Source organism: Thunnus maccoyii, chromosome 7, assembly GCF_910596095.1.
Source record: "Thunnus maccoyii chromosome 7, fThuMac1.1, whole genome shotgun sequence".
In the NCBI taxonomy this organism is placed as follows: Eukaryota; Metazoa; Chordata; class Actinopteri; order Scombriformes; family Scombridae; genus Thunnus; species Thunnus maccoyii.
Genome location: NC_056539.1, coordinates 23,130,513 through 23,152,589, shown reverse-complemented (window position 1 = coordinate 23,152,589; position 22,077 = coordinate 23,130,513). Strand labels below are relative to the sequence as shown.

The 22,077-nt window shown below is 40.5% G+C and overlaps 1 protein-coding gene across 3 annotated transcripts in view; it reads left to right on the top strand.

Annotated features, from left to right (window-relative positions):
• The window catches only part of dennd1b (DENN/MADD domain containing 1B), a 108,581-nt gene that overhangs the window by 51,008 nt on the left and 35,496 nt on the right, over positions 1–22,077 (top strand). For all 3 annotated transcript variants that reach the window (XM_042416833.1, XM_042416835.1, XM_042416834.1), the window contains 5 exons: positions 2,812–2,865; positions 3,477–3,587; positions 11,309–11,409; positions 13,853–13,898; positions 15,494–15,595. In XM_042416833.1, coding sequence (XP_042272767.1) covers positions 2,812–2,865; positions 3,477–3,587; positions 11,309–11,409; positions 13,853–13,898; positions 15,494–15,595 — 414 coding nt within the window. The remainder of the gene's footprint in view (positions 1–2,811; positions 2,866–3,476; positions 3,588–11,308; positions 11,410–13,852; positions 13,899–15,493; positions 15,596–22,077) is intronic.

Genomic DNA, 22,077 nt, shown 5'->3' with positions numbered 1-22,077 from the left:
ATCGATAATGAAAAGAATAGTTAGTTGCAGCTCCATTCTTTACCATAAATAGGTTATAAATAGGTTTCCCTTCACAACTATTATTTATTAAAGATGGAATAATGGTTTTCAACAACACTTGACCATTCAGCTTAATGCAACAGCTCAGGATGAGTTTAATGCCATACCAGCAGTCATTCATTCATTATTATTCATTACATTATTATACAATTATATTATTCATTATGTTCATTATAATTCAACAGTTGTTCAAATATATATTCTAATGAGTCAATGTTCTATTTTAATGGTTTTAAAACACAAGCTAAGCAGTACTATGAGCAAAGCCAGAAAGCCCCTTTTAACTCATGCTGATTAGAAAATGTAGCTAATGATGTTTTAAAACAGATCTCTGAGGAGTATTTCACAACGCAGGCAAATATAAGTAGGATTTACAATGAAAAGCCTGACTTCAGTAAACATGTTAATCCTTTCACTTTTCAAATGCAAATATACTTTTCTATCACTTTTTTTGAATCAATAACTATGTATTTGTGTTCCTAAAGAATCACTATATAACCCACTAATGATGGGTTATATATTTCACTATCTAGTATCTTTTGTAGTAATTTATGCAGTAGTGGTTGTGGTCTCATAGTAAACCATTAGCTCTGATGCTCACTAGCCTCCCCCTGATTCTTAGCTACTGTATAAACTAAAAAGTAAACAGAAGTATCCCATGAAATAGGGGATTCAGTGGTGCAGAGCATCAGAATTCACTCTTGTCACCAGCTGATATACATTAAAATAAACACATTAAAAATGGGGGTGAAGAAAACCTCTTCTCCAGTCTAATAACTTAAGGAAACTATAGACCTGGTTAATTAGACCTTCCACCGAAAATTATTTTTAGATACATTTATAAACTTTTAGTGGCAGCTGTGCAAATATACATAAACAATATGGCTGCAGTAATTGAAACCTTCACCATAAAGAAGGGGCGTAGGAGTTGACAAATCATATATTCATACTCGTATATATCTTTTGCCCAGGAAAAAAAAAAAAACAATTAAAAAACACAAAAGCCTTGGATGTTGGTTCCAGTTTAGTGTTTGTTTGCGCTGCATCTTTATCTCCTCCAAGCTTTTGCTCGACTACAATGACCCTCCTCTGGGAATATGGCGATTGTTTACTCATGATAATTGTTTTCAAATTTTTCACACTTAATACACATGCGCTTAGGGAGTGAAATATTTTAGTTTGTTTTACATTAAACTCATCGTTCCAATGTCAACCACAGATGAAAACTAAGTGGTTATATGCTGCCATTGTTTAATCATTACAGTCTGGTAGTGTTTTCTTTGCTCAAACACTGTCACCCTCAGTCTTTTTACTGATGCTAATGAAAATTTACCACATTTCAGGCTGTAGGTCGAAATTTCCCACTGCTGAAAGAATATAAAATTTAAAGAAATTTGTCAGGCTCTAGAAAAATATAAATTAGCAGCACTTTATGTGCTGTGTGTAGTAAAATCTACGCACAGCCAGACATTGTAGTTATTTGGAGAATGTCGTCTGCTAGCTTGATGATGTCTAAGGTAAGGGTTAATCCAGCGTTGTTCAAAATGGCACTGAATCAAGTGAGTTGGTTTGGGTGTTAATCGAATTGTCACAAACCTGTTAGACACATAAAGCTGATGTTTTTGGGGTGTTTTTTTCTAGTTGATTTGTGCATTTCTGGATCTTCTCTGTCTGATTCTGATGGGCTTTTTCTTTCCTCTATGTTCTTATATCTCTCTAATCAGAGGTATTTTTCTTTCTTGGTGGTTTCAGTAAGGCTGCTGATTTTGAATGGCTCTTCTTACGTTTGCACACTCTTAAGCATGTTGTTTGTGATGTAATGTATTACTGTGCAGATTGACTGAAAACTACAAAACAACTACAAAAAATAATTTCTTATCAGACTTCGGTCATGAATGCAATGCTGTTTTGTTGGATGCTCTTCTTCCTGCCACAGGGTCCACAAATAAATTCTTACACACACTTTGTAATAATCTGACGTTATTTGTTCATTATTTACTTTGAATTAACAAGTAAATTGTGGTCACTAGTTAAGAACCTGTGCAATCCTAGTAAACAAAATGAATTTTTATTGCACTTTAAATTCTGTGCTCACAGTGTGAAAAAATCCACTGTAGACGTTACAGTGGATTTAAGGGAAGACCTGCAACAGATGGTCGAGTGAAGGCCTAGAGAAACGCAGGTGTACTAAGGATACAGGGGAGTGTGTGTGAGAGACACAATTGTGTGTTTCAGCTGGTGGTTTGTCTACCTGTCTCCAAACAGCACTTCTCTCAGGCCCCTTTGATCTGAACACTGAACCTGCCCTGCTCTCCCAAAGTGAGACAGGCAGCCCTGTGATCCTCTAAACAACCTGTGTGTGTGTGTATGTGTGTGTGTGTGTGTATCTGTGTGGATGCACACGTGTGCTCATGTGCACATATACTTTTGTCTGTCTGTTGGTGCTCCGCAAGCCTTTTTAATGCTTAAATAAAGACTCAGTTTTCCACCGGAGACATCACCCCAGTCTGTGTCTATGGGGAGCTCAGCTGCTATTGAGCTTTCTCTGTTCTGTAGGCCTGATAAAAGCATTGCCACAGTTCAGACACCAGCTCAGCAATTCATATAGACAGAGCTGAAGATGAGCCATAAATCATAGAACAAAGTGAACGGCCCTTTTCCCCCATGTTCCCCTCATTCTCTTCTGTGTGAGTGGTATGCTTCACTTGTGACCTTCCCTCTTCTTTCTCCTGCATGTTTGTGTTTTCGCAGCACTCCTACTTCATCGCCCCGGATATCAATGGACTGCCAACTATCCCTGAGAGCGTAAGTATTCATGGAAAAAGAAAAGAAAAAAGAGACAGAAGGAGATAAAGAGATATCCCTCTCTTCTGAAAACATCTCTGCCTCTAATCGTATTTAATCAGATACACTTGTCACCTTTTGAAATTATTGCACCATCCTCTTGTTTCAGCTTTATCTCCTGTGATGCTTATACCTTTAATGCCGAAGTTCAGTGACTGCCACGGGGATTAGAGGATTCAAATTGAACACGTCTTTTGTTGATTTTGTATTCAAAATGTAGTTCAAGTCAAGCATCTCTTGTCTTTTTCAGCATGGGACACTAGATGAAAACTATTAATCAGGCAAATTTACAAAACTTTGACATCTGTTGTGAAAAAAGTGACTAAATCGGATAGATTAAAGGCAAAAAGCTCTTAACCTCTTAAAATCTGTATTTCTTATCCGTTTAATTTTACGGCAGTGTGTGCAGAGATGGAAGTCCAAGTCCTTTTTCAGCCAGCACTGTATGTCTCTCTTTATGGCACACTCTGGCACTTTTACTGTCTGTGGCGTTGACACTTTTACTATAAGCAAGTTGTGCAAGGACAGTTTGTTATATACCTGCATATCCTTCTGTTCTTGTCTATTTCCAGAGGAACCTGACAGAGTACTTTGTGGCTGTGGATGTCAACAACATGCTTCAGCTCTATGCCAGTATGCTGCACGAACGGCGCATCATCATTACCTCAAGCAAGCTTAGCACTGTGAGTCCATTCCCTCCAAGTCATTCTCTCAGTTAAGGGTAAAATAGGTTTTCAAAACGTTGTTGTCTGTGCTCACATAAGTTTCCTATACAGTTAATTCAAGTTAAGGTGAAGCTTTCAATCATAACATTTTATGCTGTGATGTTAGATAATGTAGGTTCCTTGTAGGGTATCTCACTTGCATCCAAAAAATGATATTGTACAAGAAGAAAATTGCTAATTTACAATCAAAAAGAGTCACTGTTACCATTTATGGCTTCATATGGAATTCAGATACCGATTTAGCTCAAATGTTGGAACTCTTTCCTTGATTGAACATGAGTTTCTTCATCAATATTCCAGCAGGATATCAAACCCTAAGTAGTACGTTGAGAATATTTATCTGACATGGCTATGCTACTTGTGCAGAGTGAGTTCAACTGATCTGTCTGCCCCCACACACCCCCTCCCCGCCCGGGCATCCTGCAGTCAGACAGCCACACTATCACCATGCTTTGACAAGCTGCGTAATTCACGCTAACGTTGGATTATATTTGACTGTTTGTCTTATAACTGCAAAATATTATTGGGGTGAAAAGTCTTAAATTATCCGTTATTACATGTCTTAAATCTCTCACATAATTTAAAGCCACTTCTGTCTGTCTCTATGAGGGAGGAAATCTCTGTGTGTCTTTCTCCCCCTCTTCCTTCCTCTGTTCCTCATTCCATCCTCCCGCTCTTATCTTTGTGGCTGATGAGGCAGAGCCAAATGTTTATGACAGATGAGATGGGAGAGGGAAGTGATGTCATCCAAATCCTATCTGTATCTTTAGTGTAGCTGGTCCTGCCTCTGTATCTACAAGGCTGCAGAACACTCAGAACACTGTACAGCCGGAGGGGCCTGCGGTGGTGATGGGTGCTGGAGGGAATGGTACCCAAGGTCTCCCACAGGAACCATAATCAGGAGAAGCTGTTAAAAAAAAAAAAAAAATTACCTAGCCCTCAGAGAATTTCACCTGTCTCCTCTCCGCTCCTCAGACCAGCAGCACCTCCGCTCAGGATCTAGGCAACAAACTGTGCTGTGACACAAGGGTTACACGATGTAAATTATCAGACTCAAGGGTGAAGGTGTTTTTCTTTTTAGCAAGGGGAGGGGGGTGATTTTTGTCTGTGATTTACAGTTTTCTGCGGCACGGAGACAAATGTTGCCTTGTTTTTTGTTTTTTTTTAACAAATATATGCCGACAGGATATTTTAAGAGCTTCCACGTCAGACCTTTACCTCTGTAAGCCTTTCATCTTCTGCAATCCTTCATCCACTCATCTGTCTATCCATCCATCTTCCTCAGGGAGGGGTGTTTTGGTTTGGTAGCTGTATATGTCAAGCAGTGTAGTACAAAGGTATTTTCACATCTCCACTGGGATTACTATCAGGCCTAGTGTTATTACCGCTCCTGTGATGCGTTATTTTTCGCTGTTGGGTAGATTGACCTCCTGGTTCAAGTGGAAATGACTGCTATGATTCTACATACTTAACTGCAAAGAGCCCGGCTCATTATCCACACCACTGTCATGTGATCAAATATCTTAAAGTACGAGAAATATATAATTAACGTCAGAGTTTGTCAAAATGTTTGTTAAAGTGAGTGTTAGCAGTCACTGGATGGACAGGTAATATTTCTATAGTCTGCTTGCCACAGATAGAGGATGTATGAGAGAAGGTATTGTTAGTAACATCGTTAGTACCATCCAGCTGCTTTTCACCACCTCCGCCTGTCCAGCCTCTCAGCCAAGCAGAGAGAAACAGGGAATAGAAAGTGGAAAGAGGGAGAGAAAGACACACACACACACACACACACACACACACACACACACAGATATATACTGCATTTATTCTGCCTGCTCTAGGTACTGCCTGTGTTAAAGCCTCCGGTGAACCCAGTGTGTCAGTCTGTCGGTACATGGCTGGCGCGTCTCGCAAGCAGCCAACAGCAAAGGAATAAATCATGATCTTACAACAATGCGTCAGTTGACTTATTGCTGTTTCGTGACCGGAGGTGAATGGTACCACTGTTTTAAAAGGCCGGTCGGCGGTGGCGCAGGGGCGGGAGCCAGCCGAGCGTGCAGCCTTGTCATAGGGCCGTATAATAGGACTGCATCGGCCCTTCCTCTAACTAGTCAGTTGGGAGGACCCCCACCACCACCACCGCTGCCCCACCACCCTCCACGTCTTTCATCTGCCGAGGCCCCCCAGCTCTCGAGCCCAGCCTCTGCCCGGCCTATCGCCCAAATTCACACAGCCTGGCCCTAGCACCGGCTGACAGCAGCCGTCTCATCAGCCTGTCAGGCCTATGCTAACAAGGAGCTATCCATCCACCATGCCCTAGAGTGCCAGCTGTCTCTCTGTTTCCTGCTTTTTCCTCTGTTGTTTCTCTCCTCTCTTTTCCTGACTTCTTTCTATCTCTCTACTTTCTCTCTATCTTAGTTATTCTTCTTCTCTGACATATGATTTTCTGTCCATCTGTCTCTCACTCACTCTGGCTACACCTCTCTTTCTCTCTTGACTTTGCTTCCCTCTTACTGGGTGTCTTAATGTGTCTTTCTGTTGTCGGGCATCTGCAGAACATCGGGACATCCTCTCCCCCCTCCTTCCCCTCCTTGCCCTCAATAGACTTATCTCAGGCTCATGCCATGTGTTTGAGTTAACGTGTGTGTGTCGTGCCGCCGTGACCACGAATGTGCATATGTGCATGTCGTGGGTGTCTGTGTCCTTTTTTTTGCATGCATCTGTTTGTGTGTGTGTCTTCTGCACTCACAGGTGTTTGTGCCTTATGCCTTATGTCTTCCTGCAAGAGAGTCAGTGATTGCGTGTGCATGTGTGGGAGGCCTGGCGTTAGCTGTTACCCGCGGCGTCCTGTGTGCCCTATCTCTCTCTCTCCCCGTGCCACCTACTTGTTCATGGCACACCTGCGTCGTGCCGGGCCTGACACCGGTGTTTGTCAACAGAGGGAAAAGCAAAAGCGTGGGTAATTGGTGACTTACTCTATGCAGAGGAGGGGAGAGGGAAAGGCTAACACCGCGATAAACCAGCCTGAGAAACGAGGGAGAGGTGGCAACGGACAGAAGGACAGCAGGAGGAGAGGAGGAAAACAGAATAAGAAATGAAGAAATGGGATGAAAATGAGGCATGGAACGGAGGAGGGAGGATTGAATTTGGAGAGTGGGTGGGGACAGAGTTGCAAGGAAAATCTAGTAGAGGGGAAATGAGCGTTTGAGGCTGGTGTGAGGAGGTCAAGAGCGACTGTTGATACCATTCCTCCTGTCAAATTGAATTACATCGCCTGCAGCAGGAGCTATTTGTCTCGCACTCTGCACTCACTTTAATTTAACATTTGCAATAACTTCTTTCAACTAAGACTATGTAAGCAGAGGGAATGAGTTTTGGTTCTAGAAAAATGGCTTAATCTCCACTGTATTACCCTTTTATATGTGAAAGATGTTAAATCTGTGAAAGTTGTGTTTGTTGGCCCCCACAGTAGCCTTTTTTTTTTCCTTTTCACTTAAACATGTCCAGTTATTCAGGTAAAGAGGAATGGAGTGGGTGGAAACACACCACTTACTGACAGAATCTGCAGTGTTGAGAAGATCTGAAGTCCCCGGTGGCTCCAGCTCTTTAAGGAAATCTCACTGTTGAAGGGTTATGTAGCTACTCACGCAGGTATTTTGAATAACACAATCTATAAATAAAGAGAGCTGTTTGATGGCTTGTGAGCTGCCAGATGAGTTAGGGTAGCTGCCCACCTGTAATTAACAATTTTTTTGCCAGTTGTGTCATAATTCTGCTTTTTGGTGCATCCCGGTTCCATACCACCTACTTATTCTAAGCAGGATTTTGGTATGTAGTGTGGTCACACCTGAAAAGTGACCAAATTAAGTATTAAAGTCATTATGCATACTAAAAAATGCTTGAATTTAGATATCCAGAAGGGCTAAGTCAAGGACAGCTGGACTTGCTTTAGATTCTTGAAGATGTTTCTCCTCTCACCTGAAAGGCTTCTTCAGTTCATGAAGAACTGAAGAAAAACTTCAGCTGCTCACAACTAGAAAATATTAAAACAAATTGCACATGGTGAAGTGGTAAAACAGCTGTTAAATCTGTGCAAAAGCATTTTGATGTCAACTTGTGAGATTTACTTGTTAGTGACGTTCCAAAGTCACAGTTTGATTAATGTTCGTCTTTGCATGTATTGCATCATTTCCTGTTAGTATGTTATTTTTTGTATACTAACTGCAAGAACAGCCTACAGAGACATTCAATATATATTACATTCTGTATACAATTAGTTAGAAGTATAGACTTGGAAAACAGCAAGTGACTCACACCTAGACACTGTAATTGACAACACTGGCGTGTGACCTCTAGCTTAGGTGGAATGCTACCTACTTCAAAGCTGCAATGCAAATTCATTCTTCCTTCTTCTCCCACTTTGACTCCCTCTCTTTCTTGTATTTATATCTCTCTGTCTCTCTCTCTTTCTGTCTCTCCTTTATTTAGTCCCATTCAATGGATCTGGAAAAACCAGTGTTAGTGTGGACACTTTCTGTCTCAGCTACAGCGCACTAAGAAAGCTCTCAGGGCAGAACCAAAGACCTTGACTGCTTTTTGAAGCAGGCTGTCGCTGTATAATCGGTTAGCTTCTCTCAGAGGGAAGGGAACACACACACATACACACACACACACACACACACACACACACACACACACACAGTGTGAGAGGCAGGCAGCCCCTCATTACCGGGCAGAGCCCTGGTCCCTGAGGACTGGACCCAGCACCTAATCCTGTATTTGTTCTTGGGGACTGTATCTGTGATTCTCCATTGAATGGAATATTAAGCACCCAGGTCTTTTGTGGAGCGTGTAAGCCATTTGGCTCCACTCATCTATTATTTATCAGCCTGGCAAATATTTTATCAGCCTTAGCCTCTTATGACCCACTCTCATGTGAAGCCCCCCCTTTCTAAATGAAGAAAAAAAAAAGAGGGGTGCGAATTCTCTTTTCTCCAATTTATCTTCTTTTTACTTTTTGCCTCATTCCCTGTAAAATCTGAACAAGGACACAGGGATTTGTATTAAGGTGAATTAGAGAGGCAAATATGTGAACTATTCCTCTGGAGTTCTCACCAAGTTACCTTATCTCGGGCTCACTGCCACCTCCATCGCTTTGGAGATAGCAAATAAAAGAAAACAAAAATCTAGATTTGCTTTATAAATCATTATCTTAGTTTCAGTAACCCCCCTCCACTCTCAGGCAACTCCCCCAAGACAGCCACCCGGCCTGAGAAGAAGAGAAGCAGAGAGAGAGACTCCTGTTTTCCCTTTCAACCTGAGAGTAAATCATGCCAGTTGGGGGGCTCACCTTGAGGCCTGGTGGAGATAATTGGAGTTGGTTAGCGAGGTGTTCTGTGCCATTACCTCCTGGTACCAGCGAATGGCTGGGGCTTGTCTCGCACTCCCAGAGGAGGAATACACTCGCCTGTTGGCTCTCCGCTTAGTGTGTGTGTGTGTGTGTGTGTGTGTGCGCGCGCGTGTCACATGTGTATGTATGTGTGTATGTATACCCACAGCCAGATTGCTGACCTCTCTTCATCACAATTTAATGGCCCCTTACCGTCATCGCTTTGGAAAAGGGAGAAGGGTGTGATGATTTTGATAGTAGCTCTTCCACCAAGTGCTTCACTTTCACACATTAATATTCATAGCATTGATTTACTCTCAGAATTAACAAAAAAACAAACTGTTTGCCAGGGAATTAATCCTGACAGGAGCGTGGCATTGTTGTGTTTTATTTGAAGACGGCAGGCAGTGGAAATATGCATATTCAGATACACAGAGCAAGACACCAATTAAATGTTGATTAAGTCCTAACTATTGTGGGACTGGGTGTGTGAGAGATTTCACGGAGACAATAAAAAAAGATCATTGCTTTTTTTTCCAGCCGATATGAAAAATGAATGCAGTTAAAACAAACATGCAGGGAGGGAGGCACATGAACTGACACACAAACACACACACAAACACACACACACACACACACACACTTTCTGTTGTGAGCTTTTCAGATGTCCAGGCTTGATGTTAGGGTAGATTGTGAGGGGTGGGGCCCTCTTTCTCTTTCTCTGGCAGCGGTGGTTTTCAGCCGCCAAGCTCACCCGCTTTTGGCCGGTCAATTGTGACACTTTGTGTGTCAGTGAGCAGGGGGTCTCCTGGTAGTTGTGTGTGTGATAGTGTGTGTCCGCTTCACACATTGACTGTGAAGCTGCAGCAGTATAACAGCGGCTGCTGCTCCGGGGTCCCGGCGGTATTGGCCTAGCCCGCAGTCTCTCTTGGCTAACTCATGTTTCATTCTTTGGCAATTTGCCCTAATGAAGTCCCGCAGGAGCCCCTCAGACCTCTGTTCTCTTTCCATATTTAATCATGTTATTTTAATCTGGGGGATGAGCTAACGCCTCTTTCTCCTGCCGTGTGTGTGTGTGTGTGTGTGTGTGTATGCGTGCGTGTGTGTGCGTGTGTTGCAGGTCATTACTATAGCTGAGTTTTCATGAGATGGGATGTCAAGAGGGGGATGCTGGCTTTAAGACAATGGAAGACAATGACTTTAATTTTATGTGCAGTGGTAGTTTGACAATGTAGTGAGCTCCTTTGAAAAGGGATGTCATCTTCATGTGATTTCTTCTCATTATTTGTTAAAAAAAAGAGGTTAATTATTCCATATTTTTCACCCTAATATCCTAGTCATAGTGGTTGAGATAATTTAGATTTTTATGGTTACTGTCAGTAATCTTTTTGGCTCCTTTTATTGTATTTGTGCAGGTCGGAGCACAATTCTTACTTTGACATTGAATTGAAAAGCAGTTTATTATGAACACCGAGCTTTGTTTAATTTCTTGTGTTCAAAATCGGCTCAATCCTGTACGTTAAATTAATTAACGATTAATCATACACTTCCTAAAATCATGCACAATAGTGTCAGAACTCATGCAGAGATAACCCACCAAAAGCAACTGCTGACGTTTAATACTTTTTCTTCTCACCTCTTTTCCTTTTTCTCTCCTTTGCTGTGCTCCTGTTATGAGGTTAAAGACAGGCTGCTGTCAGCTGGTTGATCTCCAGCTTTTCACTCTTCTTCTTCTTCTCTTTTCCTTCAACAATAGCTTGCAAGTTGTGTGTTCATCACAGCAGCACCAGACATGTCAGTGTACAATGTTCTTGCTGACATTGTTTGATTGTGATCCATATTAAAGGGTAACTCCTTGAAATCAAACATGTAGTATATCGACACATCAACAAAAACCTTCACAACAGCAGTAACCTTGATCACACTTCTTTTTTTTTTTTTTTTTTTTACACAGGATATTAACGGGATATTGTTTGGATGGAAAGAGGGCTTTGCTTATCTGTAGACCCGAGCAGTGTAGAAATATAGTTGAATAAGTTATGGAAATTTATTAGAAAGAAGAAAAGCAATGTATTTAGTTCAAATTTATTTTATTCTTTTTTCCTCTTGATGCTGTTCTTTCTTTGGCGCAGTTCTTGAAAGTGAAATCAAACAAACTTTGAGTTTAAAAATGTGAAACTACCAGTGAACATACAGTGTGGAAAGGCATTTTTGTCTTTTCTTAGTTTTTGTGTCGCCATGATAAGTTATGCTGAGTTTGTCCTCCCGTCTTTTTCTCTCTCTGTAGTTAACTGCATGTGTCCATGGTGCGGCTGCTTTGCTCTTTCCTTTGTACTGGCAGCACATCTTCATCCCTGTACTGCCCCCGCATCTTCTGGACTACTGCTGGTAAGGCCGACCACCTCTGAAACACACACACACACGTACACATACACATTGACATATACAGTATGAACACACACACACACACACGTCACTATCATCGTAATAAATGTTTACACCTCCCCTTCTTCTCTTCTGCCACTTTCTCTCTTCCTTCCTCTAATTTTCCAGCCACCTCCTGACACACACACACATGCACACATACACACACACACCTGACACGTTGACACGTAAACACACACATTATGCCATGTGTTCCGGTTATGCACCGAGCTCTGCCGCTAAAACCTCGGTGTAAAAGTGCAGACACACATGTTCACACATTTTCCCACCCGCTCTTCGAGTTGTTCTCACAATTCCTCTCATGGTGCGCCTCCTTCTCCTGTGTGGCCCCTCAACATAATGAACGGCCCCGGATCACCTTGCTCCATATTTCATGCCAGTGCTAGCACCACTCTCTCATCATCTTAGCCCTCTCAGGGGTTCATTACCACCCATCCAACATAAGTCCAACAAATCTGAATGGACTTGAGCGAAACTGAATGGAGAGCAGAAGTAACATCTCATCTTCAAATCTACATGTGTTCAGGTCAACTTCAGATCTGTACATATTTAAAAGAAAAAAAAAAAACACAGCGGGGAAGTCGGCTTACGTAAAAGGAGCTGTTTTTTGTCGAATCAGTGCTGATAGCTCATACAGTACAGTGCTTTACCATGAGGGACACATCAGCTTTAAGAAGCTATTCATCACTGACAGTAAAATGTGATTTTCAACACTCTGTGAAGACTCATCATTATCTTATTTAATCACAGGGGTGTCCTCCATGCACTAGATAACTTAATTATATTAGATGATATGTGTGTATGTACAGTACATTTGAGTTGCTGAATACGCTGGTGTGTGTGTATTTGTGCAGCATGTCTCTATCTGTGTAAATGTTGGTGGAAGTGAGTACTGTATATTCATGAAACGGAGAAAACAGCGAGTACATCGCAGACCTTACAGGCCTGCTGTTTGTTTTTCTTTTGCACTAAGTTGATTACAAGCCTGTGGCTTCTGAATCATTCTGGCCAGGAATACTCTGACCCAAATCTATCCAATTATTGCTGCCTCTGTAAATGTCATCATAAAAATGGTTTATATTATTTGACTTTTGATTTTATGCATCTTGGTGGGATGGGCTGACAATCATTAAAGAAGAAACATACTTTATGATTCAACATGAATTTTCAATATGAAGATAAATAGAACATAAAATAAGAATGACATGATAATAACCATACAAAACATTGGGTTTTATGTAAAAAGAAAACATATGACACTTAAGCTTTTTAGTTTTTTAGTATCCCAAGTTCATTACTTTCTGAAACTACCAGTAGAAAAATAGTCACTGATCATCCATTTTGCAAGAGGAAAAACTCCTTAAAATGTCTTGCAGAATGATTCATTGTTGTTATTAATTGTTTTTATCTTCACAATACTTTAGGTTGTAGTAGTAAGAACGATTAGTATTTATAAATTTTTCCTGATACATTAATGCTTACTGGTAGATGGTCTTGTTTTTGACTGAATGTATGGAAACACTTTAAATTGTAATTCATTAACAGTTTAAAGCACAAATCAGTGACTGAAAACTAAAACTACTCAATGGAGGCAGAATTAAGACAAAACTTGTCTGTGTGGTAGCACCAGATCAGTTTCCCTGCTGCACACACCAGTTAATCTAATAGTGTTTCCCATTTTGAGAGTGATGCTGGTTCTCTGGGAAATAATGTTCAGCAGCCCTGCCCTTCAAACACTGTAATATAATTGGGTTTAAAAACAACATATTGATGATGATCGTTTTTTTTTTTTGCTTATGTTTGTTATGACATGCACAGCCAAATCAAAATATTCAGTTCTGTATATTTTCAATACATCTAATGCACATCTGTTGCATTTCAACATTTGTTACAGAATTTCTAGCAGCTGGTAAAATATATTTTACTTTTAATATAGCTGGTATCTTTTATCTATTAGATCTTTTACTGTTTTTGTCATTGCTGAATGGTGTGTTGATTGTTTTTGGGTTTTTTTTTTAAATCAGTGATTTAGTTTGTGAGATGTTAAAAATGACAAATTGCAGTCACAAGTTATATCACAGGTCATGTCTTTCACAAACTCATAAACCCTAAGGACAATTTACATTTATATAAAACAGAGGAAACATTAAATAAGCTGTTGTTTTTTGATATTTTTTGATAAATACCTTGAAAGATTATCAATAGTAATAGCAGTAGTAATAGTAATTGAATAATTTTACCCTCAGTACCCATCAAGCTTTTTAACTTTTTCAGGTAGATTTGTAAAATGTGCTATAAGGGTGTAGCCTACAAAAGTTTTTATTTACTGCATGTAACCATCTGATATTGATTGCTAACAGATTTGTTTTCATCTCTCCATCCACAGTGCCCCCATGCCATACTTTGTGGGAGTTCACCTTAGTCTGCTGGAGGTATGTTACTTAATCCGTCAGTATGTGTACGCGTACGAAAGTGGATGTTTATAATTATGCATTGTTATACTGTATATGCATAATTATATATGCCGCTGCAAAAAGTTAAATGTTGATGTTCTCTAATTTGCATCAGATATACAATATATTATGAATATGAGGGGTCCTGTGATCCAGTGAATTTTCTTTAAATAAAACAACTTACATTAAGTGAGGATGCAGTAAATTATACTGTACATCGTCATAGTTTTTTGCCTCCGTGTATATGGTCAGCTGATGCCATACCCGGTTTAGTAAATCGTGCTCTTAATTTCGATGTAAAATATTTGAAATTTCTACAAGGCAAATTTTGACACCTCCAACACACTGAATCAAAAAAACTGACTGACTGTGTTTTCCTCTTTATCTCCCTCTCTTGCTTGTGTGCATTCTTAACCAGAAGTACAAAAGACAGAGAGAGAAAGGCAGAAAAAGCATCTGCAAACAAAGAGCTTTTCTACTTCATTGTTGAAAACCTGTGTGTTGGTTGGGGGGCAAGCCGTCACCAGCACTGCTGTTTTGTGTGAATGCAAGTTGCAAACACGCGCACATTTGCACTTGTGTGTATGTGTTAGTATGTAAGTGTTTGTCTGTGTGCGTGTGTAATTGTACGTGTGTGTGTGTGTGTGTGTGTGTGCGTGATATTTGTCTGACAGTTGCGGCAGTGGCAGTATTTATCACACTCTGCATCCGAGACAGACCCCCTTTCCGCCACTACATAATTAGTCCAGATCAGCATGTGAGCCTCCACTGCACAGGCTGTCACAAAAGTGACAAACTAGAAATTCACACACTATGCTGCCTCCTCCCCCCCCACCCCCCCCACACCTGCCTGCATCCTGCTCCACACTGAAATAATTGTTGAATTTGTCGCCATCAGGATGCACACAGCACAGCACAGCATCACTGTGTTGTTGTTGATGCATGAGGTTTTGGTGCTGAGGAAAATGTTTTCGCTATCCAAAATGTTCCCTCTCAGTGCCATTCTTCATTTTTTTGAGCGGGTGTGTGTTACAGTAAAGATGTTCTAATATTTTTTTTTTTTTTTCCTACATGCTATTTTTCATCATTAATCGTAAAGAAGTGTGATGACCGCTGTGTTTTCTCTTTCCCGGGGCTTCAGGGCAGCAATGACTGTCTTTGCTGTGCAGTCAAACACCTGGGCAAAACTTAACATTTAAAATATTAACTTGAATTAATGTTTTATGAATTAATCATCAGATGATATTGTCTTTATTTTTCAACATATATCAAACATACAGGATTTTAAAAATGGATGAATTGCTATGGGGTATAATATACCAAAAAACAAATACTGTATGAAAACTTAAATATTGTATGAAATATTGCTGGTTCTCATTTTAGTCAAGAATCAGCATCAAATTCATTATACAAAAACAGAACATATTTTTACTTGTTAATATCTCAATAATTTAAATTCAACATTTTAAGATATTTAAAGGTGGAGATTTGTGCAATATTGTGAAATAGTGATCAGATTTGTTTTGAATTACTGTGACAGTACTGATGATGATACTGGACATTTCCTCTTTCAGAGAGTTCGTAGTCGGTCGCTGGAGGATGTGGTCATTCTGAATGTGGACACAAACACCTTGGAGAGTCCCTTTGATGACCTGCACAACCTTCCCAGTGACGTGGTACGACACACACACACACACACACACACACACCTTTCAGAGCTTCTCAACCTTTATCGTCTCATTACACATGACACACAGAAGGTTCATTTTTTCCTCTTTTATGCCGAGTCTCACTTGCATAAACACACATTTTCCTGCCTTCTCATATACTCACTCAGATACACTTGCACCCACGCGCACACAAAAACACACACACACACACACACACACACACACACAGACAAACACATACACATGAAGAAACTTGTCAAAGTATAGCTCTGTCCCATCCCCACATCATTAATGACTGCAGCACTGGCTCCTTAGATTGTGGCTGTCTAAAGTAAACTCCCGTCGCGTCGCATGACGCTTGAAGGAGAACAGCATTCCCCGACCATCAGAGGCTTGTGGGAAAATGTGCAACTCCCATCCCTTCATCTCCATCCATTCTAATCATTATTTCACAAAGTCTTGCATTTCTGCCTGCCCACTGGCACGTTTCTGAGAACGAGAGATAGGAGGAGGGAACAAGGCAGAGAAAAGAAAAGAAAAGGCAGAGATGGGTGATTTTCTAGGGGGAGAGAGTGGGAAGAAGGGGGCCAATTACCAGTGTGGGCAGTGAAGCCACCTGCCAGCGCATCGTCTCTTTAATTAATGGAGCACTGACGCCGTGGTGATGCTTCCTGTAGCACTGACCGGCGTCAGGGTCACTTGCACATTTATACACATTCTCTCTCTCACACACACACACACACACACACACGCACGCACACAAACAATACACATGCTTGTCTTCCCTGTCTTTGTCGAAGCAGGAATCTGTTTGTTTAGCTGTTTTTCAGGCGGTGTGTATTAAAGCTCCTCTGTGAGGTACCGAGGCCCCGCTGAGGCTGCGGATGCACTATTACCCACGCTGCTAACAGTATATACTCAGATTCCACCGCCTACCGGACTCCTGCTGTACCAGCAGTATATAATTCAATCCACTGCCCAGCAGACTCCAGGAGTGCTCACACTCCCACACTTTTCTGGTTCTCCTGAATTAGCACTGCTCAACGTACTACGACTGCTAGTGTGCATGAATACCTCTTTACTACCTGTACATTTTATACAATTTCCTGCCTACTTTTTTTCCCCCTGTTTTCTTTCCGGCCTTATTGCCTGCCTTACTGCCTGGCTGCTCCAGCTTCATGACACCTGTCTGCCTTCTTGTCTCTCTCACAGTACTTACCGCCAGCCTGGACGTTTCTTGCACCCGCTGTTTGCTTCTCATGCTTCTTTGCCTGTGTGCCTGTCTGGCTACACTACCTTCTTCTCACTTCCTGCCTGCTTGCTTTCTGCACCCAGGGACTCAAGCCCTAAATTAAATTGCAAACTGAGTTTGTCATAAAAAGGAGTCAGGGCTTTTGAAAAGCGACAGAAGCAGAGAGAAAAGCCTTTGTCTTTGCCGTGTGATAAATTAAGTGGCAGGCTCAGAGCCTTTTTGCTTTGATCCCCTACTCACCATTTTTCCTGACTAATGACAGAACATAGCCCGCATATCATGTCAAATTACACCACCTGAAACTGAAACTACACCAGCATTAATATATTTATTGTAACAAATTGTTGTTGTTGTTTTTATTCCTATTCATTTTTTTCCCTGTCTCCTCTTATCTTTTCACCGGGGCTAGTAGATTAATAAGGAAGCGAGCAGGTACTAATTGAGTGGAATTCCAGGTCTCTTGTTAGTTTGCTTGTTAGTGATGAGGACATGCCACATGGCATTTGATGTTTGTGTTTGCACACAAAGAGATGTTTGAGGCATTGTGCAGTCAAACAGAGGCCTGAAATCTTGATTAATGCTGAGTGATTCTCTGCCTGGGCTGAGCTGCCACGCGTTGTTTCTGAGCTATTAAAACCACCCTTCATTTCTCTCTAATTCTCACTGTTACACTGGCTACTTAACACTCAGACTTTATTCAGTGTGAAACCGAAGCCCTGAGACCTATGAAGTAATGATTATTCTCACTTAAAAAGCCCAGCATCACTTTGTATGAATATATAAAGCATGAAATGGATTAAAAGGTAAAGGCCACAGGCAATTTTAGTGCATATTTCAAGTCTAACTAAGAGGGAAAACAAAGCACTCTGATGTTGATTTAAGCAAACCTTTCGAGATCCCTCTAATTACGGCAACGCAGGCTGTGAGCACATGTGGACTCTATTACGTGGCTCGGCTGACCAGTGGCCGTGCTTTTAGCAGGTTCAGAGTTCACAGTTGTCCTGAATTAGCCGCCCCCTTTCAGACAGGACCCCTACACCGGCTCCACTAGTGCCCGCCCCTTAATGGTCTTTTCCCGCAATTTCACACATAATATTTTAGATTTATTGACTATTACAAATGCTACCATGCCAGTAGCGGTTCCGTTTGGCAAAAAAAAAAGGAAAGATCTGAATAAGAGAGTGATTGGTGACGGGTCAAAAGAGGATGCAACAATTGTGTGAAAATACTTTTTTGACATTTCTTGAAATTGGAAAGGCATATCAAAGGGCAAAGACTGATCGGGCTTTTGTTCTGGATTTGTCTCGTTCTGACAGTATAAATTGACATCAATCTCTTGAATTTTTTTTCTCCTTCATTTTTTGTTGTAACATGCTCTTATATTTATTGAAAGTCAATCGGAACATTTTAATTTTTAACCTGTATATTTATAGTACCTTTTGTATGAAAAATAATGCAGATCAAGAACTTTTTTTGTTGCTTTATTTACTTTTTGTTTTTCTTTTGTGACTTATTTTAGAAAAAACATTATGATATTATTATAGAAATATATATATATGTATTTTTATTTTACATCGTATATTTTTAGCAGGATTTTGCACATTATAAGATTTCTTGAGTTAAACTGAAAGTTTCAATATTTTATATGCAGTAATAAACCATATTAATCTCAGGGAGACTGTGCTTGTGTCAGTAAAATCAATGTGTTGACAAGCACACTGAAAGGAAATATTCAATAAAAAAGCAGTAGATTTTCCTTGGAAGATCAAGGTATTTTCGTTTCTTTTTCTGAGATACACAGTTCCTCTTCGGCGCAGACATTGTGCTGATAAAGTTATAATTGGCTTTTGGTTGGTTGAGCTGTTTACCGCGCTAGTCATTAAAAGTATCCAAGAATAGCAAATTAGGAGTCTGTTAATTCTGAAAACAAACAATATGTGACTGAATCAGATTTTTATTTGATCCCAGCAATTGATCTCAAACCAATGACGGAAGAATTTTTTCATGTATTATTCTTTCTGTGCCACCTATTCAAGGTGAGGTGCTACAATGCAGCTTACATCTTTATTTTCAGATGCTCTCTCTCACATCACAGCCTAATTCCTTCTATTCTCCTCCTCTCTGCCTCTCGCTACTTTGCTGACACCGTGTACCCATACATTCCTAGCCTTCATACATTTGATCATTTGTATTCCCAATCAAGGGGGAAATTTACAGCGTACACTCCTACTTCCTGTATTTCAAGCCTGCATTTGGAGGTTTACAAATGAATGAGGGGGTTGAGGTTGTGTCTGCACGCCTCTCCTGAGATCACCTGGCACACTTAATCAAACATCGCGGCTTTAATTTGGTGTTCAGTTTCCGACGCTCGCAGAAAACAACATCTACATCATCATCTACAACACAGTACAGCTGACAGCAGGCAAACACACACACACACACACACACACACATGCAGATGCACAGACACACACACACACACACACACAGACATCTACACGTTGTCGGCCAGGAATGTTCATCAATGACTAAGAATTAATGAGAGATCTAGTTCAGGAGTAAACTTTTGCTACTCACAGATTTTGAGTTTGTCCACCAGATTCCCCCATTTTCAGCTTAGACGTGTCTTATTTCACTGTTGTCTTCTCAGTATAGCGGAGCCGCCTACAGTAAAGCCCCCCTCACATGCTGTACTAACTACATGTTAGCTCAATGCTGGGAATGTGGTTGCTCCACCTCAGTTACATACTATACACTACTAACGATCCTCAGCGTCCAACAACAAGCTCCAAACAAAGTATTTGATTTTTTGTTGTTGTTGTTGTTGTTCTTGTTGTAGAGTCTCTCATTTTACCAACTGCAAAATGTCAACATCTGTTCATTTGAAACATTATATTCCAGGTTACGATTGTTTTAAATGACTCTGAACTGTGCACACACTTCTTCTTCTCTGCAGTGTTACCAGCCCTTCATTTACTCATGCGGAGTTTAAAAGCTGCACTTCATTTTCACATAGTCGTTCTGCCGGCGGTTCGCTCTGGATTAGAAGTCAAAAAGGGAGAGCAGCATCACCCACTGCGTTAGTTATTGAAGTGAGAGATGACATTTAGCTGTAGTTAATTATGTATGCAAAACTCAGCCGCTCAGCTGCTATAAGAGGTCAGCTTGACAAAGTAACCCCACACCGGGGAGAATCTCATGGCAATGAGATAGCCCTATTAAAACACACACACACACATACACACACACACACACACTCACACAGACCCCTTCTCCCCCTTGCTTTCTCACTCTTTTTCATTTTGCCTGAGTAATGTATTGTATTGCATGAACTTAACAGCAGATCAACATACTGTATGACTAATAATTAAATGTCTCCCTACATGCATTAATGGTTGAACTATTCTTGTCTTTTTTCATATTTATTTTATCTAGTCACTTTGCTAATTTAATATTCAACAGTTATTTTTGCTATCCTACCAAAGGCTAGTAGTTAGTGATCTTATGTGATAAAATATGAGAAATGATATTTAACTCCACCCCATCATCCTAAGTAATATCCCCGTTATTGTGCAGTTTCTGTGTAAGTCTGAAACCAGAGGTTATTTTAAAAATATCATAAAATATGTCATATTTATTTTAAATTGAATGAATTAATGAATTTTAAAGAGTTGCACGCTCATTGTGTATATGCATTTGTGTGCATGTGTGAGAACACTTGCCGGTTCTCTGTGTGTCTTTGTTCAGATTTGTGTGTGTGTGTGTGTGTGTGTGTGTGTGTGTGTGTGTGTGTGTGTGTGTGTGTGTGTGTGTGTGTGTGTGTGTGTTTGCATGCACTTGTGTGTGAGAGCGTGTGTGTGTGTGTGTGTGTGTGTGTGTGTACAGTTCAGACTGCAGCACATCAAAAGAAAGTGGGAGATTTTCATAACTATTTTTTTTCTTTGTAGTTCTTTAATTGCGTCCCCATGGCTTTCTTTCCCTGGACAGAATCTTAAACAAAACATTCTTTTTTTGTGAGAAGAAAACCCAACTTTTTATTTTTTATTTTTTTAACAACAGACAAGTGTCAGGGTCGTTATTTGGGAGGGTTTTTTTTAATGCTCTAGTGAAAATTTAGTGGAAAATTCTAAATATATATTTAGAGGTTTGTGTGCAACTTCCTTTCCTTTCATTTACCCATTTTTTAATTTCTTAAATAGTAAATGTAATATTGTTAGCCAGGCTCTTAAAAGGTTCTTTCAATGTTTTGTTTATTGGTTATTAACTGACAGTAGAAGTTAATGAATTGTCTAATAGTTCGTTAACAGCAGTAAACAGGTTTCATATACAGGTTTTTTTGTCTTACTATAAAAGGCATTTAAAGTGGCATCATTGTATAGAAATGTTACTTGTTGTCATGTTGAAAATAAAAGGATGAAACATTTTGTCAGGTTAAGTTTTAGAAAGGTACAGTGGCAGTTGTAGTCTGCTTCATCTCCTACAAACAGTGAGATGTGTCAAAGCTCACCATAACAAAAGGTTTTCATTCTGAGATTCTCCAAAAGCTTGTATAGGTGTAAATGTATTACAGAGTATCAGTCAGAAGTTTGGACACACCTTCCCATTCACTTCAATGAGACAGTGTGTTGACTGGTACTGTATATAGTACCTGCATTTTATGTATACACATGCATTATAGTGTGATATGAGTTTGTATCCCAGATGTTTGTGAACGTATCAATGCAATTGAGGCGCCGTGTTGTCTCAGCGTACACATGCACAGACACACACTCACACACACACACACACACACACACACTCACACAGATGCCTGGTGTCACCTACAGTGGTATCATCCCTTACAGTCAGGCAGGGATCATCATTGCACCTGCTAATTACCATCTCCAGCTGGAGAGTTAAATGGAGATCTGTTCTATGTCTGACCTTTGACCCCATGCTCTTTATGTGACGCACTTCAAACCCTGTTTGGGGCTGGCTGGGCTGGGCCTTAATGAGGCCCCATGTCTGCCCTCTGTGGGCTGTGCGCCTTGGATGCCCCGCTTTCATCCCCGACCATCTTCCCTTGATGTAAATTGAAAAGATCACAGCTATGGGGAGAAGACCTGTACTGGAAAGGCCTCTCTGCATAGATTATGAATATCATAACTCAACAGTTTTTTTTTCTTTCTCTTCCCCTAACCACCCACTCCCCTCTCTCCTCCTGCCACCCCTTCCCTGTACAATGCTATAGTTCTAA